Source organism: Neopsephotus bourkii, unplaced genomic scaffold, assembly GCF_033783945.1.
Source record: "Neopsephotus bourkii isolate Nb327-2 ecotype Australia unplaced genomic scaffold, CSIRO-AGI_Nbou_v1 NB_1820, whole genome shotgun sequence".
NCBI classification, from domain to species: Eukaryota; Metazoa; Chordata; class Aves; order Psittaciformes; family Psittacidae; genus Neopsephotus; species Neopsephotus bourkii.
Genome location: NW_026902293.1, coordinates 1,085,372 through 1,111,909, shown reverse-complemented (window position 1 = coordinate 1,111,909; position 26,538 = coordinate 1,085,372). Strand labels below are relative to the sequence as shown.

Below are 26,538 nucleotides of genomic sequence, written 5' to 3'. Positions count from 1 at the left end.
TTCTTGTCCAGTTTGCTTTCGGTATAGAGATGACATGAATTTCCTTGTTAGGCAATGTAACATGAATTTTAATTTACATAACTTGTGTTTTGTTTAATTTTTATTGTTGTTGCTGTTTTATTTTTTTTTTTACAAAACTTTATTTTCTCTGAAACTACTAAATACATTTTTTAGGGAATGGGACACTGGTTTTCTTTTTTATTCTTTAAAATATTAAGACAGATACTCTGCTTTTATATACTCGAATAAGAGGCCTCAAATCTGACTTGCATTTCTAGGTACATTTTGATTACCAATTAAGATGGATATCCGAGGTGCTGTAGATGCTGCTGTCCCAACAAACATCATTGCGGCCAAAGCTGCTGAAGTTCGGGCAAACAAAGTAAACTGGCAGTCATATCTCCAGTAAGTAAAAACTTTCCACATATTATATTTCCCGTCCTTCCCTGTTAAGTATTAGACTTTTTGATATTTTGGGTTACACTGGGACATTAGGTTACAGTGAGGAACATTCTGTCTTGGTCCCATGGAAGTAGTTGGAAAAATCTGAGTGGCTGGGGAAAATTTTCTTATGACTTATTGCCCAAAAGGGAACTCTACTTTTGTGAACTGAACACTAACAGCAAATAATAAAAGTTGGCATGAATATGTGTTAAAACCTTGGAATGTATGTAATGGCACTGGGAACAGTGAGAGAACTATTGTCCAAAAGGGACATAGGGACAAGCTGAGGAAAAGAGATATGTGCATGAGGTAGGGAAACAGCAGAAGAAACAAGCTTTCATTAGTACTCTGAAGTGAAATGCAAGTTTCTTGCAGCCATACATTCCTCATGACAGGTACCTATGAAGAATACTGGCAAAGTGTAAAAGACTATTATCTCACATATAATAGCAAATTACTTCAGTGTTCGCTGCATTGTAAGTGAAGTGGCAGAAATCTTGATTCTAGAGGTACAAACCATTCTGATGATGCTTTGTGATTATCAATGTTACACAGAATAACCACAAAAAGAAAGTTTGGTGGTTTTTGTTCTATTTTTTTTTTTTTTTTTTAGGCTGCTGTGATACATACATAATATGCTGTATATTAAAATGAAGTTGCAAAAACATACACATGCAAACTGAGAAATGCAAACCTAGGAGCTTATTAATGACTATGTATTTTGCCCTGTGCTATGTAATTCAGTCTTGCCTATTCAATTCATTGAACTGTGTTATTTTTCCTCTATGTGGTTGTCTATCTACATTATAAATCTGCATTGAGGAACTGATCTGCTGCTGCAACTTTATTTTTATAGGCTGTTTTTCAGATGGGTCAGTTCCTGGTTCAGTCTATAGTGTGACATTACAGTGTCTTTGCAGGCAAGAGAGGAATGTTGTTGTGATAGCTTGACAGTGGCAGCTACCAGGCACTTTTCAGACAGTTTGTAGTAGCTTTGTTGTTACTGTGTGCCCTGTATCCATGTGATTGGAAGTGTGTCCTGAGAAAAACTGAGCAGCTGTTCCTGTCCTAGTGGCAAATGAACTGCTGCTAATTTGTAGTTAATCAGGATGAAATTGGGAGTACAGTTGTGCACTGTCACATAAGTGAATATGCGATAGTGGTTTTCACTGCTTTTCTAGTGGTTCAGACTGAAGGGCTGGTGAGATTCATCTGCTGCTTTCATTAGTATAAGGGATGGTTCTGTTTTACAAGGAGTTGTATTTTGAATATATATGTAGTATTAATTGCTTGACTCTGCTTTATGTGGTCACCATTTATAATTTTCCTTCATTCTTGGGGCTCTCTCTCTGGTACCGAATAAGGATGGGGGAGTTTTGTGTGTGTCTTTGTCAGCAAACTTCTATGTAACTTCCTTTGACCAGGAGGTAGGGTTGATGGTTCTTTTTTTGACACTAGAAATAGAATTTGACTTCTGTTCTGGAACCTGTGAAAGTATATAGTAGTTCTTAGAAGTATATAGTCTTTGATCAGTTAGACAGGTTTTGGATCCTACTGTAGTGCATCTGGCTAGTGTTTGTTATCCTGCTGTGAGACTGTTCAATGCTTGGTGCCCTTTCTATGTCAATGACAGTGTGTTCTGTTTATTATTGCTCTGAAATGGTTGTGTCTTGTATGTACTGATAACATCCTGGCTGTCTGGCTAAGGTAGCTTCTAGAATGAACCTCAGTGGTCCCAGAGGGATTGTGGAGCGTTGTGAAGATTATAGTTCCTTGGCTGAGGAGTTTCCTTATCATTAGTTGTTGTAAAACATCAGAAGAACTCTTGGTTCTTCTAAGGAGGAAGTAAAATTACACCTGATTTTTGACATGTTCTTACAATGGGCAGGTTTGGATGTGGTGGTGTATTTGAGGCTGGGGCTTTAAAGGATTTATTAATAAATCAGTAGTGCAGCTATACTGACTCATTTCTGGATGGACGTGGACCTGTTTGACCGAGTCCAGAGGAGGCCACCATAATGATCAGAGGACTTGAGCACATGTGATCTCCTGTGAAGATAGGCTGAGGGCATTGGGGTTGTTCAGCCTGGAGAAGACTCCAGGGAGACCTTAGAGCAGCCTTCTAGCACTTACAGGGGATGTACAGGAAATCTGGAGAGGGACTTTTTGCAAGGGCCTGTAGGGACAGGACAAGGGGAAATGGCTTTAAAATGAAGAAGGTAGATTTAGATTAGATATTAGGAAGGAGTTCCTTCCTGTGAGAGTGGTGAGGCACTGGCACAGGTTGCCCAGAAAAACTGTGGCTGCCCCACCCCTGGTAGGTTTCAAGGCCAGGTTGGATGGGGTTTTGAGAAACCTGGTCTAGTGGAAAGTGTCCCTGCTCATGGCAGGGGGCTGGAACTAGATGGTCTTTAAGGTACCTTAGAACCCAAAACATTCTATGATAAAAAGCAGTGGAAACTTCTTGCTTCTGATGTACCTGTTAGGGGCAGGTCAGAGTGGCTTGTTCTAGTCTATGGAGTAGAATGAAGATGGTGATTGTGAAGGACACTTCTCTTGCTTTCTTTGAGCCTCTGTTCTAGCAGTGTGTGCATTTAGTGCAACAAGCTTGCATATGGGGGTGTACTTTAAGTCTTCAGATTAGAGGAAATATGTTTGTTTTCCTTTAGTTAATACATGAACTGAGGCATGGCATAATTTTGTTCCTTAAATTTTAGATAGCTTTTATGTAGTTGGAGTCAAAGAACTTCACAAGAAATTCTAATGAGGTCTTATTATTTTCTTTTTAATCTAGCTGTGCCAGTTGTATGTGTATAAAGATGCTTTAAAAATTGCATCTGTCACAAGAGCATTGGAGTTTGATTTGCACAAGAAGGCATTCTGAAGTTCTTTTCCACTCTGTTCTTCAATGCAAAAGTAGAATGGCTTTCTAATAGCTGGTCAGACTATAGTAGCCTGACTGCTCTTTTAGAGTCAGTTCAGGCTAAAGATTAACTGGCATATTGTTTATTCCATCTCTGAAGGTTATAACTGTAAACTAAATGTCAAACTACGCTAACACAATGCTGATTTTAGGTATTTTCTGTGTATGCTATTGGCACAAAAGGGACATATATAGGTGTGGCAACTATGTATTTACCAGTTTGCCACTGTGTTCATTGCTTGCTACTTTTTTTTAATGCTAAAATTCACACCTTCTTTGTGTTTAATTCCAGTTAGGGTATGTGTCTGAGGGAACAAAAAGTAGCAGAACTTGCAACAGTGGAAGGTGATGTGTAGGTCTACTTACCTTCTGGAAACTACATGTAGAATGTAGTTGAGGCCATTCTGTACAGACTTTCATTCCTTTGGATCTTGAGACTTCCAGTGGTTTAGAGGTGTCGATGCCGCCTTCTAGTTGAAAATGCAGTGGGTTGCTGTTGTGTACTTTGTGGTTGCTTTCAGCATTTGCCTTGTGGTATCTGAATGTCTTTGGGAGAGTGTGTTAGTTTGCCTGAAGCAAGTTTGCTTTTGTTTTCTAGGAGTAGTAACTGAGTTCTGTGAAAAAGTGAACTTGTTTCAGAGTTCAGCCTACCTCTGAATGCACTGTTGGTTTTCTAGGTATACAGCATGACAATATTTCATTTTTAATCAGGTGAAATACCTTATGACTAACTTGTACATAGCTTTCCATGTGTCTTCAAGTACTTTACATATATGCTTGTGAATTCTGATGTTAAAATACCTATTTTATTTTCTTGAGGGTAGTGGAACTTTCTAAAGTGGTTAAAGTATCTTGGACTTTAAAAGCCAGTCTTATCTTAGAAGAAAGAAGTTTCCTAAGTGGTAATGTGTGTGGTTTGCTTTTTTATTTTTATTTTATTTTTTAATTTGGTCCAGTCTTGTAGAGTACATTCAGTCTCTTTTACTGTTTTGATTTTGTAATGTTAAAACTGTTGAGCAATTGGATAAAATGAATACCCTTTAGGTACATGCAAAATTCTGTAGATACCTAGATAAAAGAAATTATGCCTTGTTATGATGTCATCATAAAGAGTTTCATATTTGCTGCAGATGTCAATTTTTAAAAATATTAACAGCAGACAACCCCCAAATTAAAAAACAAACAAAGCCCCCTAACCTTCAGAATGGCTTTTGTTAAATTATTCAACCAAAAAAAGGAACAAGTGCTACTGGAGGAAATGCATAATAAAAAGAAGGAATCACAAGTTTCTGAATCATCGTGAGAGACCAAAAGGTTTTAAAAATGGTAGTCTGACAAATTAATGCATTCTAAATCTTACACAGCTTCAGTTTTCTCTTCTGTAGCTAGTGCTCTCAAGGCAGGCCTTAATAGCTCTCACAGAGTTTTAAAATGTGATTACAGGACTCCTGGTCTAAAATCTCCATGTCTACAGTCCTGTAATCTGCAGTGTACAGATAGATAATAATATAGATTCTCCTGGAAACCATGCTAGGGCGCATAAAAAACACAGTGCTTGGTGACAGCCAATATGGCTTCAAAAAGGGTAAATCCCACCTGACCAATCTGGGGGGCCTTCTGTGATGGGGCTATGGAACTGATTGACAGCAGTAAAGCAGTTGATGTCTTCTGCCTGGACCTGTGCAAAGCATTTGACACTGTCCCACACGACATTCTTGTCTCTAAATTGGAGAGACATAAATTTGATAGGTGGACCACTCAGTGCATAAAGAACTGGCTGGATGGCCGCACACAAAGAGGTCAATGGCTCAGTGTCCAGCTGGAGACCAGTAACGAGTGGTGTCCTTCAGGGATCGGTGTTGGGACCGGTCTTGTTCAACATCTTTGTTGCCGACATGGACAGTGGGATTGAGTGTGCCCTCAGCAAGCTTGCTGATGACACCAAGCTGTGTGGTTCGATTGATACACTGGAGGGAAGGAATACCATCCGGAGGTAACTTGACATGCTTGTGAGGTGGGCTGATGCCAACCTCATGAAGTTCAACCAAACCAAGTACAAGGTCCTACCTTTGTGTTGGAGCAATGCCAGGCACAGCTACAGACTGGGCAGAGAAGAGATTCAGAGCAGGCCTGCAGAGAGGGACTTGGGGGTGTTGGTCGATGAGAAAATTAACATGAGCTGGCTTCGGTATGTGCTTGCAGCCCAGAAAGCCAACCGTATCCTGGGCTACATCAAAAGGAGCGTGACCAGCAGGTGGAAGGAGGTGATCCTGCCCCTCTACTCTGCTCTCGTGAGACCTCACTTGGAGTATTGTGTGCAGTTCTGGTGTCCTCAACATAAAAAGGACATGGAACTGTTGGAACAAGTCCAGAGGAGGGCCACAAGAACGATCAGGGGACTGGAGCACCTCCCATATGAAGACAGGCTGAGAAAGTTGGGGCTGTTCAGCCTGGAGAAGAGAAGGCTGCGTGGAGACCTCATAACAGCCTTCCAGCATCTGAAGGGTACTGGAGAAACTCTTCATTAGGGACTGTAGTGATAGGACAAGGGGTAATGGGTTCAAACTTAAACAGAGGAGATTTAGGTTAGGTATAAGGAAGAAGCTCTTTACTGTGGGGGTGGTGAGGCACTGGAATAGTCTGCCCAAGTACATTGTGGCTGCCGCATCTCTGGCAGCATTCAAGGCCAGGTTGGACAGGGCCTTGATAAACCTGTTCTAGTGTGAGGTGTCCTTGCCCATGGCATGGGGGTTGGAACTAAGTGATCTTAAGTTCCTTTCAACTCTTAACTGTTCTATGAATCTGTGAAAAATGTTATATCCAGACAACTGAAGCTCAGTCAAAATGACTTTTATCTGTTGACAAAAGACTCTGTAGGCACATCCTGGAAAATAGAAAACTAAATGGTTATTAGCAAGAGGGATGGAGGGAAGCTGTGACTTCTTCCACTGTTTGCTTAGAGGTGCTGGGAAGTTCCTGTCTCTTCGAAGACAGGGTGAGAAAAATGTGTAATGGTATGAGTTAGCTGCTGCCAGCTGTCAGAGGCTGCTCTGCTTTTTTTTTCTTTCAATTGGTTGCTAAGGTTTGCTACATAATCAGTTTTTTCTGTTTTAAATTTATATTAATGGAGATGAAATGCATTTGAAATTAGTAAAACTGTTAATCAGATGTATGAGATCCCTGATAAAATATTAACGGCTTGTTTACAAAGCTGTCAAATCCCTTGTGCTGTTTTGTAGAGTTTGGAAAGTGTGTTTTTGAATGGCACTTAGAAGGCAATAAAGAGTAACCCTAACAGCTTTCCCCCCAAGGCAACATCAATCCCAACACTATTTTTTTATTTTTATTTGTATTTTTTTTTCCCTGTGGTCTAATGTAGGATGAAAGTGAAAACTTCAAAGCTGTTTACCTTGACAGTTAGCAGACCTCTTCTAATAACCTGGTTATAAAGAAGCATGTTTCTTCCTGTGATGAGGCTTTTTCAAGAATTAAAGCTGAAAATGAAGGATTCACCTTATGTCATCTTTGAAGTGCTTTCTAAATGCCAATATTCTTATAAACAAGCAGCTCATCTTGTTACTTTCGCATCAATATCATCCAGGAGTCCCTGGCTTGGCCAGCATTGATTGAAACGTGGAAGACTTCTAGTTATGGAACATTAAGTCTACATTTGTGGCAGATGAAATATCCTCATCTTTCAGCAACTATTCAAACCCATCTGTAATAGGCAGGAAAGAACACAAGTCAGTCTAAAAGGCTTGTTGTAGCAGCATGGTTGTCATTAGCTAATTTTTAATCTGTAATTAGTTAAGTTTTGGTAGAAACTAGTCAAGATTTACCACTGTCTTTCTGAATCTTCCATCTAGGATGTCTTAAATGCCTTTCCTCAGTGCATGAGGATATTTCTCATAAAGCAGCTAGAATACAGAAATAGTGTACATGGTACCGGACGACTTATGTTCTTTACTTGAAAAGTAAATAGGTAAAAGATGGCTCTGTGATGAGGCCGTTCTCAAGACATAACTATAGGAAGAAAGATAAGAAGGTATTGTAAGTCTTGCTTATGTTTCTGTGTTTCAAGAATCCAGGGGAGTCAATTAAAAAAAAACAACAACAAAAGAAAAGAACAACCCAATCAGAAACCCCCATCAAACAAACAAAAAAACCAACCGTAAACCAACATCACCACCTCCTGCCTTCCCACCAGATAAGTTTACAAGGATTTTAATGTAACTTCTACTTAGGGAACATCTGGAACTAACCCAGAGTAATAGATGGATTAAAAGAATCTGTGCTACGTAGTTTTGAAAAGTGAAAGGGACATTTGACTCAGTGGAAGTATAAGCGGGGATGCGTCTTGGAAATAAATGAAACAGAGCAGTGGCCAGTATTTTCATCCCCTGTGGCTTTTGTATTGATGATATGCACAATTTTCTTCTTTCCTGAAGCACTCCTGGTATTAACTAATAAAGCTAGTCACCTATTAAAGTATTGGATATTTTCATGACTACCTGGTTTAACATTAGTTTACTTACCTGAAGAGTACCGGACTGTACTATTTTGGCAAGTTTGTTATTTGTTATGATGGTTAAGTTTTGTATTATAACAAAACCCCAATGGTATTTTGCCAGTTCTTCAGCTGGGTCAACAGCTTTCTGAAATAGTACTATGATGGCAGTAACTCGGCAAAGAGAAGATCAAGTAGAGATCTGTTACCTTATAGGTGTCCACAGCAGTTTACTACATCAGGCCCCCTTGATATGTGTTAGAATGAGCTTGCATGCATATCGTTTTTTAAACAAGCAGGGAAAGCTGGAATGTCATAATTAGTGAAAGCTAAAAATACATTAGGAACCAAGTTCTCTGTAGTCCTTAAAAGTCTCTTCAATGCTTATGGTAAATTTAAAATAACAATTCATTTTCTTTTTCAGCACTTCCTTCAGGTTGGATTAGACTGTTATTCATATTCTGTATTATAATTTTCACGTAATATGCTAGCTTTGCGTGTTTCAGTTCTTGCAACTATTTCCACTGCTTCACTATTAACCTCTGCAGGTTGCAGGTGAGCATCTGATCGACTGAGGACCTCAATGGGCTACAGGGGGAACAGCCTAGCTTGCCCATGGTGTGCAGTGCAGGCTACAGGGGAATCTCTGCTCCAGTGTCTCCTCTTCTTTGCACTGACCTTGGTGTTAGCAGGGCTATTCTTCTCACATACCCTCAGTTCCTTCTCCTGGCTGTTAAGTTTGACATAACTCATTGTTCATGTTACTTACAGTTTCATATCTTCTTTTCAGAGGGCAGATGATTTCAGGTGAAGACTGTGAATTTATTCAGAGATTTGAACAAAAAAGAAATCCAGAAGAAAAACAGGAGTTGTTGCAAACAGAAGGCAATCAAGTAACTGTCTTTTAATACTCTACTGGGGAGGAAGATGGAAGGAAAATTTCCTAACTCTTATTGTTTGATGTATATGGTTAAGATGTTATGAAAGAAGTTTAAAATTTGCTATTATAATTCCCCCCCCCCCACCACCGATACAGGTTGGACATTCTTTTAAAAACCTATTAAATAATTACTAAATGTCATCTGACTTTGACTCTGTAGTGGGACAAGCTAGCTGAAGTCTTTCCTCATCCCAGTTTATTTAATCATGCACACTTGTACTTGAGTCACGTTTTTATTTTGAGCTTTTTTCCTTATGCCTTATTGATGATGGCTACTAACAGTGAGATTTCTGCTTAGTTAGTTGAACAATTATAATGTAGTTCCAGCAATAGAGTCCACTGACTGCTAAGGTAGCTTCAGGTAAACATAGGTGTCTAGTGTCATTTTAGCCCGAGTGAGATAGGAGGTATCTTTACTGGACATAGTTGATATGAAATTGATATGTGACCCATGCCATTTGGCTTATTTGAGTCCAGGCAGGATGCCCAAAGACACTTAAATAATACTTGGAGCATTGGAATGTCAGTCTTGAAGCCTGAGTTTCTATCAGTGTCAGAGACCAAGAGGACTGGGGGGGCAGAGGGGAAGGTGAAGTGTAGCAGATGCACTCAAGATGCAAAACTTCTCAGCTCTTTGTTCTACTTTAATTTTAGGCTGTTCCATGTAGGCCTGTGTGTTTAGTGGTTTTTCTTCTTTCACTTCCCCTCTTCCCCCCTGAGACTGTATTGTGTGACTGGTATGTAGTGAACCATAGTTTGCATAGTTATAAAAGCAAATACGGGGTACATGATATGCCACAGTTCAGAGTTCCATTTTTCTTTCAGTTTTAGTTGAATGTGGGGAAGGGAAAGGAGAAAATGTAAAAGGTAGTGTTGTGAATGTTTCAGTCTATTATATCAGCCTGTTGCTGAAATTGTAAAGTTGTTCAGGAGGCAGAAACCAGCTCAAATATGAGCAAGGGTTTGTCTACGAGGCATAGGAGTAAACATGGTAAGAGTGACCTGTCGTTTTTCCCTCGTATTCAAGTTGCTGAAACCTTCTTATGCCATGTCTGGGTTTGTTGCTGTTTTGTCAATTTATTTGGTTCTTCTCACTGCCGTTAAGAAAGAACAGGGGTGGAGATTTTTCTGATCAGTCTTTTAACAAAACACTGTGCTGACTTTCACTAGTGAGTAATTTTTATTTCATTTGAAAGCTGTAAACCAATTTGTAAAGGGTAAGGATTGACATGACAGAAAATCTTCTTTGTAATATAATGTCAAATGTATTCAGCTCTTACAGCAATTGAATAAAATGTTGGGATGCTCAGTGCTTATGTAAGGCTTAATTGTGAATTAATGAGGTCCTAGTTTATATTACCAAAAGGAATGAACACAATTGGTAATATAAATTTTAATGTCTGTCTTTTTTTTTTCTTTTTTTTTTTTAGTGTGCTAAAACATTTATAAATTTGATGACTCATATCTCCAAGGAGCAGACGGTTCAGTACATTCTGACTATGGTTGATGATATGCTGCAAGTAGGTCAATAACCTGTCTTATTTTCAAGCCTTTAAATGCATGCTTGAATGTTTTTTTAGCATAATTCAGGTCTCTTCAGGTGTTTGTCATGCTGTATTAAAAATTTTCTTATAAATTTTCAGATCTTGTCTTCAGAGACCTAAAGTCACATGGGTTAAATCAGTCTTGTGTGAATACATATGTGTATATATTCATATTCTGCAAATAAAACATACCTGTATTCTTGTCTGTTGGCTTTCAACTACGCTTCTTGTGAAACTTGGATGTTAAGGGATGATTTGTAGCCTTTCTTGTTGTGTAGATAGGATATGACTTCTAATTTGAAGGTGTTGAAGCTTTTCCTATGAAGGTGTTAATTTGGCCACATTCAGCAAGACGTAGGTTCTGCAGTTTCATGTTTCCAATGTAACTTTAGACTGTTTAAGACAACATGTTCTGAAATTCTGCATTGTTGAGTTATGAAATGGGAACAAGAGCTGGGTAGAGGGGGAAAATCCCTTCCCTCAACTTGCTCATGCTTCTTCAGATGCAGCCCAGGATACAGTTGACTTTTTGGGCTGCAAAAACACATTACTGGGTGATGTTGAACTTCTCATCAACCGACACTCCCAAGTCTTTCTCCTCAGGGCTGCTTTCGATCAATCCCATCTGCAGCTTTGTCACTCCTCTTTTCTTTGACTTTATTTTTTTTCTCAAGGGTGACAAACGTCAAGAAGCAGAAAAGAGAGAAGGGAGCCTTAATGTCATTCCTTGATAGGACACTGAGTTGGGAGTGCCTATTTTTGTTTTATGCATTTAATGACTTTGTCTTCATGTATGAAAACTCTTTATTATGATTACTTCTGTGAGGAATGGGTCTTGTTTTCTGTGTGAGACATGTCTGTGATGATAATCATTTCACTTGCCTGTCTTTGTAAGTTAGTATGTCTTGCTTTGCTTAGGTGCTTTGACATTAGCACATAGCCTGTAGCTACAATATGCAACAGCTGATACCTCCTGACCTGTAGAATTAATACCCCACAGATAAAGGCTTTCACTAGTCCACTGTTGAATAATTGCATTAGTACTAGGTGGTCACAGAAAGTAGTGTTGAATGATCTCTTATATGCCCTATTAATTCTGCATATGTGTCTAATGAATATGTTTTCTTGACTGCACTGACATTTCTATGTTCAGGGTCTTACCCAGCCACAGAAGTGGCATGTGTGGCATTCTTAACGTTAAACTTAATGACTTCAAATTGTCAGGAGACTAGAGATATATGTATGTATATATTCTCTTTTGTTTGAAATTGATGTCTTTTTCACTTTAGGAGTTCTGCTTCAGTGTCTGAAAGGCTGCACTGGCTTTTGCAGCACTCTGTGTAATTTCATTATTCAGGGATATCTTGCTGCTGGCATAGCAAGAGGGCTTTTGTGCAGGCATCTGCATGGCATCATCCCAGGACTTCCTAATCTTCTATCTCTCCATGAGGCAAAACTGCAGTAGGACTTCTATTTTCTTTTGGTCATGTTCAGAAGGTGGAACACGCTGTCAGTGGTTTCTTATGGAGCCTTGCTTGCACATCTTCAAGGTGTAAGATTCTTGTTAGAAAGCAGCATATTGACCAATGACTCTTGAGTTTAGTGCGGGGGTCTCTGCAGACTGCCTGGGCAGAAGAATCCACAGTAGTGGATATGAAGTCTCCTGTCTTTGCCCAAGTAGTTTTCAGTACACACAAAGATTTTAAGTGAGAAATTATTCAGGGACGTGGTCTTTCATGGTGCCAGTGACTCTTCAAGTGAAATTATTTTGAGCAAGGATGTTCACTGCAGTTTCACGAGACAAACAATATTTGAAAGCTACTTTTGATAGCTGAAACTTCTAGAAACTATCACAGGTTAACAGTATCCAGCTTTTATCTGTATTGATGATGACTGTGTTTCTTCTGTTACCTTGCTATGCTTTTCTTGTGAGGTGTAAAAATCATATCAACTGTATTTTGAGCACACAAAAGCTGTCTAGATGTCTAGGATTGTTCCAGTAATACTACTTACAGATTTGATCATTGTTCTAGGAAAGTTTTCTCTTGGAGGCTGGCAGAAGTGGAATTAATGTGTTATTGCCTTATAAGTATATCACCATTCTGCTTATTTCTGAAGGTGGAGTGTTAGCATACTGGAGTCCCTGAGGAAACAATTATTCTATTCATATGATAAACACTTGGAATAATTTCTCTGGATCAGTGATCCCATCACACTGCACAGTCTGTTACTTATGAAATCTTTAAGAGCCTGCAGCGTAGTTGGCCCATGAAGTTAATAATAAGGTGCTGAATGAATGGAGGACAGCCCTGCAGCTAGCAGAGTTTGAAAATTAAATTAGTTGGGTAGTGGAGACTGAGATGTTGTTCCCTTGTGGGTTTCTCTGTTACAGTGATTCAGGAGTTGTGTACTTGGCTATAGGAGCTTAACTTCAATAGGGAGATATCTCTTAAGAATTAAAGCTTAGTGGGAATGCTGAGATGAAGCAGTAATCCAGGTATTTGATTTTCTGGAAGGCTGTATTCTAGACTATTAGGAAGTAGCAGAGCTCCTCTTTCTCCTCCAGGTTTGCATGGCCTCTTTGTTCTGTTTTAAGGGGAACCATAATAGCTACATATCACAGTGGTTATTAGAGGAGATGCTTGAAGAAACTGCACAGTGCTCAGGTTCAGGTGCTTAATGTTCTCTTGTGGTTCAGCCTAGAAACCTTGGAGAACAGAGTTCTGGTGGCTATGTCTTCTCCTAGGTATGCAGGTTGCCTGAGATATCAGCTGAATCAGTTGCAGCCTCATCTGGTAGAGAAGAGCTCACTTCCGATTGAGAGGAATGGAGAGGCAGGACTATCTTACATCTCTGAATTTTCACTTGTAGCATACACAGCCAAGTTGAACAGGCTTTTGTGTGGAAGTAGCAATATGGGGAAAACTTTGTATGGACCTGATTGAACATAATTGATTGAAGAGTAGTATTCCTCTGGAAAACGACAGTGTTTAGCTTCTCTCTCATTTCTCTCATTCTGCTTGCTTGATCAAAAGGATACATCCATTGTTATTCAAGCAGGTGTTGGAGTGCTGAGATCTAACTAGGGTTTTAAAGGTTTTCTCCTTGCCACAAATGTCTAATCTTAGTGGTGAACCTCTGAAATGAACTGTATCCAACTGTCAGTCTGAAAAATTACTATGGGCTTTTACAAGCCAGGATACACGCTGGTAATATGTGCCAACACAGAGAAGCAAATAACTGCTTTATGTTGAGTGCTTTTACAAGTCTCTCCCCATTTTTACAGGAAAATCATCAGCGTGTGTCTATCTTCTTTGATTATGCAAAACGCGGCAAAAACACTGCGTGGTCCTATTTTCTGCCGATGTTGAATCGACAAGATCTTTTCACTGTGCATATGGTAAGTTTTAAATGAACCTGTTCCTGAAGATGGTAGAGAAAAATGCTGTGTTTATTTTTCTTCAGGAGACTTTTGGAGTTTGAAGCTGAACTACTGCCTGGACTAGAAAGTTTTCCTGTTGCAGTCTAGATGAGCTGTACCTGGGTGATGCAAGCTTCGCTTGGCCACATCTTAGAAAGAAAAGTTACATTGTTTATTGGCATTGTTTTTTTTTTCTGGGGGGTCAAAGCAGGTTTTAAAGGCTTAGAAAAGCAGGGATTTTGGGATTAATTAAACATAGTAAGACATAACTAGAAAAATAAGTTTTGTCATAACTGCCAGTGCTCCTCATGCTGTACAAATATTAGAGTTTTAAGTTCTTATCATGTGAAAGGGAAATACCCTTATCTTGACTAACCTCATTCTCTAATATGCTCAAACTGGTACAGTGCCACTCAAACTCTGTTTGAATATGGTTTGTAAGCGTACTGGGGAAGAAATAATGTGTGCTCTTGTGGTGGCTTCACCCTGGCTGACAGGAAAGCTCCCACCCAGTTGCTTGCACAGTCCCCACAGCAGGACTGGGGGGAGAATTGGGAGGGCAGAAGCAAAAGAACTTGTAGGCCAAGGTAAAGACAGTTTAGTAGGTGAAGGGGAGAGAAGGGAGGGAGTGGAACCTGAAATGAATCCAACAGAAAGGAGTGATGCAAAGCAGTCACACAGCACCAGCAGACTGATGCCCAGCCAGTATAATTCTTTGGTCAGCTCTCCCACTGTGTCCCCTCCCAGCTGCTTGGTGGTCACCATCCCCTTTATCCCCCCAATCTACTCACTGAAAGTGTAGAGTGAGAAACAGAGAAGTCCTAGATGTTGTTCGAGTACTGCTCAGCAGCATCTAAAACTGTGGTATGTCATCAGCACTGGTTCAGTCATCAGTCTAAACCACAGCATCATGTGGTCTGCTATGAAAAAAGCTTAGTTTCCAGAGCTTATAGGACTTCTCATTGAATCCTGAAGTTGTTGCATTTGAAAAATCTATTTATTGAATTCTTTTTCAGGCAGCAAGAATTATTGCCAAACTGGCTGCTTGGGGGAGGGAACTTATGGAAGGCAGTGACTTGAATTACTATTTCAACTGGATTAAAACTCAGCTCAGCTCACAGGTAAAAAAACTACTCCTGTTTAAACACTACAGTGACTTTGGAGATTTTCTTCAAGAATATAGATGTGTGAATAAGGCATATTTTTGGCTTTCCTTTTTTAAAATGAAATTTTACTTCGTCATTTTTAAAGCTAAATATCCTTTATTCGAACACATAGTTTTTAATTTAATATTTTATGTTTTCTACTCCAGTTCTTGAAATGTAAATTAAAAAATAAGGCCTTTTGCCTTTTGGCTTTTCTGTTGGTTACCATTTTTTTTGTTTGTTTGTTTTTTTTTTTTTTTTCCTGGACACTGAGGAACCATTTGAAGGTTTTCTGTATCTCTGTAGTGTTTTGTTTCTCAGAGCTATTTGCTGGGAAGAAAAATCACATGGCAACAGGAAGTGAACATCAAAACTTTTTTCCAATTTGCTGTAGGACAGAGCTGTTATTTTCAGTCCTGTCTCTTCAAACTAAAGAAATCCTGACTTATTTGGACAGTATTTTTATGCCATTAGCTCAGTATGAGCTGCTTACTGCTGGTTAGTGCTTCAAAGATGAATCCTTCTCCTTTCTATTTATTTTTGGAGATTTTGCCTTCAATCCTTATCAAAACCCAGTGATTTGTCATTCTTTAAGTTTTCAAATTCTAATATGAAAATGGATAAAAGTCTTCAGTAAATTCACAGTTAAATAAATAAAAATTCTGATATACCAGGGTTGGGTCCAAGCATATTCTTCTAGACACGATGGTTTGTGTGTGGAAATTCGATACAGTATATTATCATAATATATTGCGCAGGAAAAGAATCTATTAGATTCTTAATACTTTTATGACTAGAGAGATTGGAGAGTTGAAAGAAACTTGGTGACAACTGTTCTGTAAGCATGTTCTTAAACTTTGATTTTTTCTGTTAGAAACTGCGTGGTACGGGGAGTTCTGTGGAAGCAGGAGCAGTCTCCACAACTGATGTGAGTATATCTTTGACTTATGTCAATTTGCTGTTTTGGGCAGGTGATACCAACTCATCAGATTAAGGTGCAGAGCTGTTCTGGTGTCTGTAATAGAAAGTACTTTGAATCAGAATTGTACAACAACAGAGTGCCAGGTGATGGCGCCAAGAAACAAAAGTACTTTTAAAATACTGATTTCTCAGAGAATGCTGACAGTGGAAGTATTTTCCAGATGGGTTTGGGTTTTTAAAACTGTAGAGGTTTTAAAGCTTGAAAAAATGAAAAATAAGTGCAATGAATTTAATATTTCAAAAATACTCTCTGTTTAGCACTGAACTGTTGAACTTGTAGAAGAAACCTGACACTAAGAAGCTCTTGTGATGTGAAGAACTTAGAAAGGACACGTTAGATATTAAAAGCTAACATAGCCCCTTAACCAGTGCTTTCAGAGCTGTAAGCTTTTCATATTTGAATAGCTTGAATTCAGGTGAAAACAGATTGTCCTTTTTTGGTATTCATTTGTACTAAATTTTATGTAGTTATAATGGTGGTTGAGCTTGGAGATGAACTGTGGCAGGATGACAAACACAAGTGATCATCATAACTGGATTTTCTGTTTTGTTGTGGCACAGCAAGGCGGTTTATTGTGGCTTAATGTTGAGTAGAATTCAGTTTGGTCTTTTGTTCCTTTTGCAACCTGAAATTGTTCAGTTTTTCAGAAGACTTAAATATGAACCTGAAATTTTTCTTCTACATGTAGTCATCGCTTTAAAGTGTTAGCTTCATGTTAAATTGCCACCTGACTGGGGTTTAAAATAGAAAAGATGAAAGACTCTTATGCATGACCTTGGATAAGGGGTGAAATTGCAGCCTGAACATAGGAGTTGAAGTATTTCAGTATTTCATGTACAGAATAGCATGCAGAACTGCTAGGTTTCGTTAGGCTGATAGATGTTGGTCATACAGCCTTAAAAGAGTAAATAGTTCTACAGTATGCAACACCACTTGCTATGGAACTGTGAGCTCTTCTGACTTGTTTAGAAATCTGTACGCATTGTACTGTACTCCTGATTGGATGTACTGTCATCACTGCAGGGTTCCAAAGCAGCAGAACTGATAGTGCAGATATGTTCTAGGATAATTAATTTGGGTAAGTGTTATTTTGACTTTGTTAGTGTTCTGACTGCAGATCTAGCTTGTGCAGGATTCCGAAGCAGGTCCTGACTAATTTATTTCAGAGTGAATTAGAGCTGCAGTTGTAGCATTTTACACAAGAGATGATGGCTGGGATCTATTATGAAATTTTAATTATAACAGTATTGAAAGAGAATGCTTTAATGACAGACTCTTTAAAAAGAAAGCTCCAAGTCAGTAGTGCACAAGTTAGTGATGCAGATAAATTAATACATTATTTGAGGTGGGAGGGCTGCCTGTATATTTACAGCTGGTTAATTTGCATGGTAGGTGAGAATGAACCCAAGAAAATGAATGTTCTGTATGATGATTTGGGCCTAGATGTTCAAACTCAGTTTTTCCATAAAGGTCTTAATCTCTGATAAGTGACACAGAATGAGTTAATCTTTATATTTTAAATTTTATTTATTGTTTCTTTTCATGTGGTATTGCCTAACTTCTTCACTCCATTAAATGTTTGAAAGGCTTGACCTTGTATTATGTGAGTGATCTACCATAAGATTTTCAAGACACTTAGTAAAGAAGAAGGATTATAGAGGAAAAAAAAAACCCCACAACATTTTATCAGCAGCATATCTGAGTATTGGCGAAGATGATGTCAAAAGTTGACTGAGAACAAATAAAAAAATGCCGCTTTAGTTGTGCCTTGGGATCTCTGTTGCTGTAGTGGGAGGACAATGTGTTGGCCAAAGCCCATTTTTGAACTGCTGCCCATTTTGTGTATTACTGCACAAAAAAAGGAATGCTTTTCAAGATGAAAAGCTGCTTAATGATTCTGTTCTAGTGACTGTTCATGTAGGAGTCTGAATGAAAATAGAATACAGTGGTGCATCTTCATGCTTTCCTAATGGGAAAGTTTGTCTTTTCTTAGCACGATATACTATGCTAAGCTTTTAATGAGGAAAAAAATAAAATGGAAAGCTAAACTTTGAAGATGATTTTGCATAATCATTTTTCTAATGGTGTTGTTTTGTGAAAATACACCTCTCATTATGATAAGCATGGTACTTAGCATGTGGCACACGCATAGGAAGATACACAATTGTAATGACACCACCGCTGTTTTGTGTTGGAGAATGGGTGTAGAAAGAGCCTGAATTCAACACTGCTTTTTCTACAATGACCTCTAGTAAACTTCTTCAAACTGGTAACCAGCTTGCTGATTTATTTCCCAAAATTTGCTCAATGGAATAACAATTGACTCTGGATGAAGGCAGAAGACAGCCTTCATTCATAGATACCGAAAGAATGCATATTCAAATGGGTTATAAAAATCTGTTATGGTAATGTAAAATAGTATCACTTTCATAATACTTTTTTCCTTTTTAAAACTCTTCATTTATATTTTACTTCCCACTTTTTCTTGTGAGATTATTATTTATTTATTTATTTTAAATAGAGGGTTGTAAAGCATTCTAATAAGAGTGAGCATATTTGACTTGGAAATGTCATTGGAGAAATGCATGTTGAAGTATGACAGTAAAGCCCAGTCTGGAAAACCGAACTTTGGTACTTACTATCTAACTCTTCTTACAAGAAGTGGTATGTTCTTCTCTTCACCTAGAGTTCCCAGTATGTACAATGTGTTGCTGGATGTCTACAGCTGATGCTCAGGGTCAATGAGTATCGCTTTGCGTGGGTAGAAGCAGATGGAGTAAATTGGTGAGCATTTATTTCAATTGATATGGATATACGTACGCACACAATAGCACATTTCCCAGTGACCTCTTTTGGAATAGAGCTCTCCTGCAAAAGACAGCTGATCTGTTTTAGTACAAAGCCTGTTTGTTTTCAAACATTAATACAATCAAATAGACAAATCAAACTTGCGGATACAGGTACCAATGTTGAGGAATGCTACTTTCCACTGAGAACTGCTTTAATAAATATCTGAACAAGAGTATAACTGTTTGTCTTCACCTAAAGGTTCTTTGTTTATTATCTGAGTAAGGACTAATGAAATGAGTTTCTGCTAATCTTCCTTGTCTTTCAGTTTGGAGTTCAGTGTGTAAATATTTGTGAAAGGAGAAACATGTTCTAAAGCTATGCTCAATTGTTGCTTTTTTTTTATTCACATGGCTTCAAATAGGTAATTATCATCATAAATAGCTCTGTGTAAGAATAGGAAGTTGTCACCTTATTTAAGAAATGCTTGTCTATATATAACTTTTCTGTCATGCATGCCTCTATTTGGGTTGGTGGAAAAAGTAGCCCCTGTGCAGAAATGGAGAACAATCAGAAGTTGCCTGTGAAGTGAAAGTTCGAATGATGTTCACGTGTGTCAAGATGACACTATTGAAACAAACTTTTTCACCAAAGAAGCTTTTTTTTTTTTTTTTTTTTCTTCTTTTTAAATAGTGTTAGCTATTTTGGAATGCAGCTGTAAATTGCTTATTAAATTTTCAGAACTTCAGCTGAGCAAAGCTTCTGCATGATTTCTTCTTGGAGATCTTGTGATACTATTTGTTGTTTAGCAGTGCTTTGTGTATCTGTGATGTGTTATTTTATTAGCTGTTTTCTGAGAACTCACTTGTTAAATAATGACTACTTTAGCTCATTTCAGACACTCCTGTGGAGAGATACAGTTAAGGAAACAAGTTCAATTTGTATAGATTTTGTTGTGTCTGCTTACTCCTTCTCCTTCATAACTCTGAAAGGGTAGTTATGTGTTTCTCCGTTTCTCCTAGAATGACTAATAATGCTGTAAACATGCCAGTAGAAAAAGTCTCAGTGAACCTGAAGATGGGTACAGTACATCAGTTCACATGGATATCCTGGGTTCAGCAGTAGCAGTCATTTTTCTCCTTAGTAGCTGGTGCAGTGCTGTGGTTTTGACTTTCAGCCTGGGAACAGCGCTGATGACTCCGATGTTTTTAGTTGCTGCTCAGTGACGTTTACTCTGACCAAGGACTTTGGGAGCCTCATGCTCTGCCAGAGAGGAGGGGAAGCCAGGAGGAAGCAGAGACAGGACACCTGACACAAACCAGCTAAAGAGGTACTCCATACCACAGCATGTCATGCCCACTATATAAACTGGGGGCAATTACCTGGAAGGGTTAGATCACTGTTTGAGTCGGGATGGGTATTGGTCAGCAGGTGATGAGCTGTTGTATTCTCTTCCCTTGTTATTTCCCTTATCATTATTGTTGGTGGTAGCAGTAGTGGCTTGTGTTATACCTTAGTTACTGGACTGTTTTTATCTCAACCCGTGGGAGTTACATTCTTTTGATTCTCCTCCCCATCCCTCAGGGAGTGGGGGGGAGGAACGGGGGTGGGGGAGTGAGTGAGCGGCTACATGTTTCTGGGTTACTGGCTGGGCTTGAACCATGACAGTTCTTTTTGGTGCCCAACGTGGGTCATGAAGTGTTGAGATAACGACAGATCTTACTGGAGTGTGTCTAATCGTATTTGTGATAAGCATTCATTGTTTCGGATTAATAGTCACTTGTCACAATGCTGATTTATTGGCTCTCAAAGTTCTTGCTCTTTATCTCACAGTTTCAGCATGTTGTACCTTACTTACAGCTGGTATTTGCTGCATTAGTGTTTATCAGCTGGGGGCCTTGGGCCTTAGCCCAAGTTCTTGTTTCATTGTACTTTATGGTAATGACTTGTAATGCAATAGAATAATTGATCATGAAACTGATCTGGCTTGCATTCCCTGTGTGGTCACCACCTGTATGCTTTGGGAGGTATATAATAGAAGTGCTTAGCAATTACACATCTTTTTTCCCCTACTTGGGTGGTCAACCTGTGAGGGAGACATTCCCTTATGTTCCCAGGCCCCCCCCCGACTATTTACATCATTGAGAGTTCTGAAGGTTTTGAATGACGTTTAGGTACCCTTGGTCCTGCTTGCTGATTGTGAAGGGGGATCACCGTGTTGGCATGCATACAGAGTGTGTTTTACCCACGACCATTTTGTCTGATCTCGAGAGTTAAGCAGGTTTGGGCCTTGTCTAGGGTTAGACAATGATATAGGAGGACCAAGAGGTTTTCCCTGAGGCTTGACAGTCATGAGTGACAGGGTGTATGAGATAGTATGGATAAGTATCTAGGCCAGTGGGCCCCTCCAGTGCTTTAGAATTTCACCACTGAGCAAGTGCAAAATCCAGAAAAATTAGTAAAACACTTAATGGGGTTTCTAGTTATTCTGGTCATACCAGAGAGGGACAAATCAAAAAGAACTGTTATGGTTTAAGCCCAGCCAGTAACTCAGAACCACGTAGCCGCTCGCTCACTCCCACACCTTCCTTCCCCCCACTCCTGGAGGAATGGGGAGCAGAATTGAAGGAGTGTGACTCCCAGGGATTGAGATAAGAACAGTCCAGTAACTAAGGTATAACACAAGTCACTACTGCTACCACCAATAATAATAATGATAAGGGAAACAACAAGGGAATACAACAGCTCATCACCCGCCAACCAATACCTAGCCCGACCCAAGCAGTGATCTAACCCTTTTGGGTAACTGCCCTCAGTTTATATAGTGGGCATGACGTGCTGTGGTATGGAATACCTCTTTAGCTAGTTTGGGTCAGGTGTCCTGTCTCTGCTTCCTCCTGGCTTCCCCTCCTCTCTGGCAGAGCATGAGGCTCACAAAGTCCTTGGTCAGAGTAAACATTACTGAGCAGCAACTAAAAACATTGGTGTCATCAGCGCTGTTGCCAGGCTGAAAGTCAAAAACAGAGCACTGCATCAGCTACTAAGGAGAAAAATGACTGCTACTGCTGAACCCAGGACAATGGGAAAAGTTGTCATGGCTGTAAGGCTAAGGAGAAAGTAACTGTATCTTTAAAAGATGGCTTTCTGAACAAGCTGCTTGCACAATGGTAAATACTGGTACAGTATTACTGTGAAGTAAATACTGTGAAGCATGCTTTGTACGCTCATCCTCAGCAGCTCTTTGCAATAAACTCCTGTTAACCACTTTTAATGTTTCAGGGTGGTTCAATGTATATTATGCTAATCTTTCAGTATCATGGGTGTCTTGAGCAACAAATGTGGATTCCAGCTCCAGTATCAGATGATTTTCTGTGTGTGGCTGCTGGCATTTAGCCCTCAAATGTGTGAATATCTCCGGCGGTATAATATTGTTCCAGTGCTGTCAGATATTCTTCAGGAGTCTGTCAAAGAGAAAGTAACTAGAATCATCCTTGCAGCATTTCGTGTAAGTATCTGTTGACTGCAATCCCACTATGCTTCTCTCTCAAATCAGATGTTCCTGATGCACAGCTGTTTCTGCTGAACTGTATCAGTAAACTGGATTGAAAGCTTAATTCTTTTTTATTCTTTTATGAACTGAGTTTTGCTACAGGTAAAAGATATGCTATTACAAGTATAGAAGTCTGTTATACAATGTCTTTGTAAAAGTCGAGTAAAGAAATCTGCTGACAGAAGCACTAGTGATTTCCCTTCTTTAGTTCAAGATTTCGTTTCTACTGGTACTAGTGTAAAACACTAGTTACTAATACTTGATAAATTTATCCTTATGAAGCTTTAATTAAAAATATTATTTTAAACACATTTGTCCGACTGACTGACGTAGAAATTATTTGTGTCTACTAATCCAAAAGACTTTTGGTGGCTCTATGAAGATGAATGAGAATATCCATGTAAAAGCAATAAGTTGGCTTCTTGTGTCCATCACTGGTCCTATTTAAGATAATTTGGAATAACTGATCCACTGAGGCTCAATGTTTTCAATGTGAGAGTACCAGTTTACGTTCATTAATGCTAATTGTGCATGTGCACATAGTTTTATGTGTATGCTTGTCAAGTGTCCTGTATGTAATACAGGAGTGTTATAACAACTTGTAATCCTGCTTTAAAACAGGATTTTTATCCTGAATAGGTGTAGACATTGGGAACTGTTCTCCTTGGTGTTATGTTCCAGTAGGAGATGTTGCAAGCAGATTAGGATGGCAAGAGCGGAATTGTTGCTTACTGACTTGCTGATCATTAATAATAAGCTGTGTGGAGGGGCTTACTCTGTAACTTAGTCTCTCTAGCCAAAAGCATCTGCCACTTAGAAAAATTTCTGTTGAAAGCAGTCAGTGGCATGAGGTATTCAGTAGGGGCTATTCTTGTTATGCAGACCTCTGTAGATGTCCTAGTGTTCTTTAGGATCTTAATGTTAGGATTATTCATGGGTGTATAGCAAGACAACTTGGGAGGGCAGGGGAAAGCTGAGAGGCTCGGCAAGTCCTAAAAAATAGGAGAAATAATTGCTAGTTCTTAAATTTCATGTGGTTTACAAGAGGAGACAAAAATGAAGTGTTCTTTTAATAAATAAAGGCTAAGAAAGAGTAAGATGGTTCTGTTCCAGGCTTCAGGGAAATTAACTTAAGCTGGTTTTTTTCTTCAATATTAAAGACTAGTGTTGGCATGAAAATGAGGTTATAAACTAGGAGCCAAGAAATAATAGATTAGAAATTAGACATCAGACCTGTGAGTTCTGAAGTGAAGTTAAAATATGTAGCAGAGGCAAAATAGCCCTTTTCATTTTTTTATTTTGGGAGGGGGGAGGTGAATTGCATAAAGGACTGGGCCTGATGACTCCTCTGATCATCTCTACTGCTTGTGCATTACTGAAGGTATGTCATGAGTCTGGGCAGTTACATATATGTCTCCTCTACTACTTGATTTCTCCAAATCTGACCTGTCTCACCTTTTTGGCAAGTTAACTGCCTGAAGCGTGTAACTGTCATGTTTTGGGGTTTTTTTTCTGTAAAGCAACTTTGAATCAATTACTTTACCTATTAAAATGTGGGGGTGTTTTTCCCTCATTTTTTGTACTTCTGTCTTTTATGTGTTTCCTACCTGTAGCTTATTTTGTACCTTAAGATTATTTTTATCACTGAGTAGTTTACTGATCCATTCTGTTTAGTTATGTGTTCCTGCTTGTACTCTCCTAACCTGCTCCTTGAGCTTGTTGAATATATTGTCTTTGAAGATTCATTATTTGTTCTTTTGCGCTCATTAGCACTTTTAACTCCAAATAATTTAGCATTACTCTCTGTAAGTTACCTTTTACTTCTCACTTCTCTTACTGAAATAAGAATGTGGGGTTTTGCACATTAAAGCAGGAATATGACTTTCAGTATGCAAGTTTTAACATTTACTTGCAGTGTTCTTGCAGCTGATCTGGTATCTGATATCTTAGAAACCTGAAGAGTAATGGTTCTGTGACATGAATGAGGATGATGGAGTCAAATTCCTTCTATATTGTTTCTTTGCTTATTCTGGTACATGTTAGGGCTTCTTTATATAAACACGTGTTCTGTTTGTTAAGGACTTTCTCTTTTATGTGGAATTCATGTTTTCAGCTTTATCAAAAAGTGCAGGTGTCTAGCTGTGAATAACAACATTTGAGGCTGATTAAACTGAGGAGAAGCGTAATGAATAAATGAGACTGAACTTGGCTATTGCGTTCTGTGCTTCTAATTCCAGTCTTACGAACAAGCTTCAGTTTGAGTAAAAATGTTTAATTGGAATACTGCCAAATTCAAAAGAAGATGTTCTAATCCAGATGGTAACTCTTGAGTTCGAAAGATGACTTCAGATTGTTTTTTGTTTGTGGGTATTCTTTTTTTTGGTGGGGGATAACAGGGGGAGGCTTTCCTGCTTTGTGCTATTGCTGCATAGAAATCTAAAAAGATAGTACCAGATAAAAGTAGTTGCTTATAGCAGACAATCTGGTATTTGGGATATAAACTTGGCCTTTTTCTTTGATTAGTCTTAGTAGTCAGCCCAATTTGATCTGGAAAATGACCAACACAGGTGCATTAATACTTTCTAGTATTGAAGGTAGGACACCATCTAGGGGGGGAAAAAGTGTAAATGACCTAAGCTGAACTCAGTAGTGGTTTTGTTTTCCAGCACATAGGGTTGCTTTACTTCTACCTTGCAAGACAGAGCCTTTGTTTTTTTCCTTTTTGTGGTAAGTTCCTATTCATCTGCTGTAGTGACAGATATGGATGCTCCTCCTGCATTGTAAAGTCAGTCCTAAGCAATTTATGCTACTAAATGTCGGTGTAAAGCAGCCACTGTGTGGTAGACTCATACTTTACTTCTTTGCAATGATTATTTTGGGCAAGTGGCCAATTCTGTCAATAAATTAAAAAGCAACAATTTCTTAAAAATAACCACTTTGTTTCAAAGTAGTCTGGTCTTAAAGTGAATTTTTGCTTCCCTAGAATTTGTTAGAGAAATCTACTGAGAGAGAAACTCGCCAAGAATATGCTCTTGCCATGATTCAGTGTAAAGTTTTGAAGCAGCTAGAGAATCTGGATCAGCAGAAATACGATGATGAAGACATAAGTGAAGATATCAAATTTCTACTGGACAAGCTTGGTGAGAGTGTACAGGACCTTAGGTATGCTTCGCAGTGAGAACTTTTTTTTTAAAAAAAAGCAATTATATGAACATTGGTAATTTTTTGTTTATTTTTTAAGGCTAAATAAGATACAGAATTAGGGTATATAAATGCTAGTTGATAAGGTAGAGCATACAGAGATGCTGGTTGTAGATAAAAGTTTCATTTTCTAAGTGTGTGTTTACAAGCTGAATAGGAAATATATAAATCTTCACTTTTGGCTACATCATCTTTGTAATTGATAAATTGGTAAAGGACGTCAGAGGAATCCTATAGAAGTTCCAGTCTAAGCTGAAGACTACCTGATTAGCGTACATTTTGCTATCCAGATAAGCTGAAGTTTTTCTTAGTGTTTGCCTAGTTCTTGCTCTTATGCATAAATTGAACTGCATATTGTAGTTCATGACAAAGGTTTAATTGGGTGAAAGACAAGGACTGGAATCCTTGGTTGGGGAAGTTAAATCCTAGAAAACGGGTGAAACAGCCAGTTAAGCTCCTGAATGCTGTGGTTGTGTGGCTTGTTTTTTCCTCTATTTGCTTGTTTTTCTTCAGGAATTGTGTTTTGGGGTGGATAGAAAGGTATGTGTGAAAACAAATTTTTCTCTTTCCTTTCATGGTTTTGCTGTTTTTAAAGTGTTGAACTTTGAGGCAGGGCACAGTTCTTGTGCTCTGCAGAGAGATGACTTTCATATTTGTCATAGCAAGTTGTGTTCCACCTTTGTCTTAATAGGGACAAGCTTGGGCACACAGTTCAAACTCTGTTTGTAAAAGCTTAGCCAATACTTCATTTAGGCCTTCTATGTTGCAGCTCCTTTGATGAGTACAGTTCTGAGCTCAAGTCAGGAAGGCTGGAGTGGAGTCCTGTACACAAGTCTGAGAAGTTTTGGCGGGAGAATGCTGTAAGACTAAATGAGAAGAATTATGAGCTACTCAAGTAAGTTTTCAAGTCTTGAATAACAGAAATCTTTAATATTTTCTGTTTAACTGAACCTGTATCTAATGTTTTACGTTTCAACATGAAGTAATGCCTATAATGAAAGCAAGTCAGAACATCTTGTTGTTTTTAGAATACATGGTTCTTATTCATGGCTAGTTTTGTTCAGAAGTAGAATTGTTTATTTGCTTTTACTGCC

General features: G+C 38.7%; 1 protein-coding gene across 2 annotated transcripts in view; it reads left to right on the top strand.

The window, feature by feature from the left end:
* Nucleotides 1–26,538, top strand: part of ATP6V1H (ATPase H+ transporting V1 subunit H) — a 49,696-nt gene that overhangs the window by 938 nt on the left and 22,220 nt on the right. Inside the window, exons 2-11 of one of the 2 annotated variants that reach the window (XM_061342936.1) lie at nt 279–405; nt 8,665–8,767; nt 10,245–10,334; nt 13,645–13,758; nt 14,796–14,900; nt 15,799–15,852; nt 18,593–18,690; nt 22,006–22,198; nt 25,227–25,405; nt 26,214–26,339. In XM_061342936.1, the coding sequence (XP_061198920.1) occupies nt 302–405; nt 8,665–8,767; nt 10,245–10,334; nt 13,645–13,758; nt 14,796–14,900; nt 15,799–15,852; nt 18,593–18,690; nt 22,006–22,198; nt 25,227–25,405; nt 26,214–26,339 (1,166 nt within the window). In that variant the 5' untranslated portion in view covers nt 279–301. Of the gene's footprint in view, nt 1–278; nt 406–8,664; nt 8,768–10,244; nt 10,335–13,644; nt 13,759–14,795; nt 14,901–15,798; nt 15,853–18,592; nt 18,691–22,005; nt 22,199–25,226; nt 25,406–26,213; nt 26,340–26,538 lie in introns of those variants that run through there. The other variant, XM_061342937.1, reaches the window with a different exon arrangement.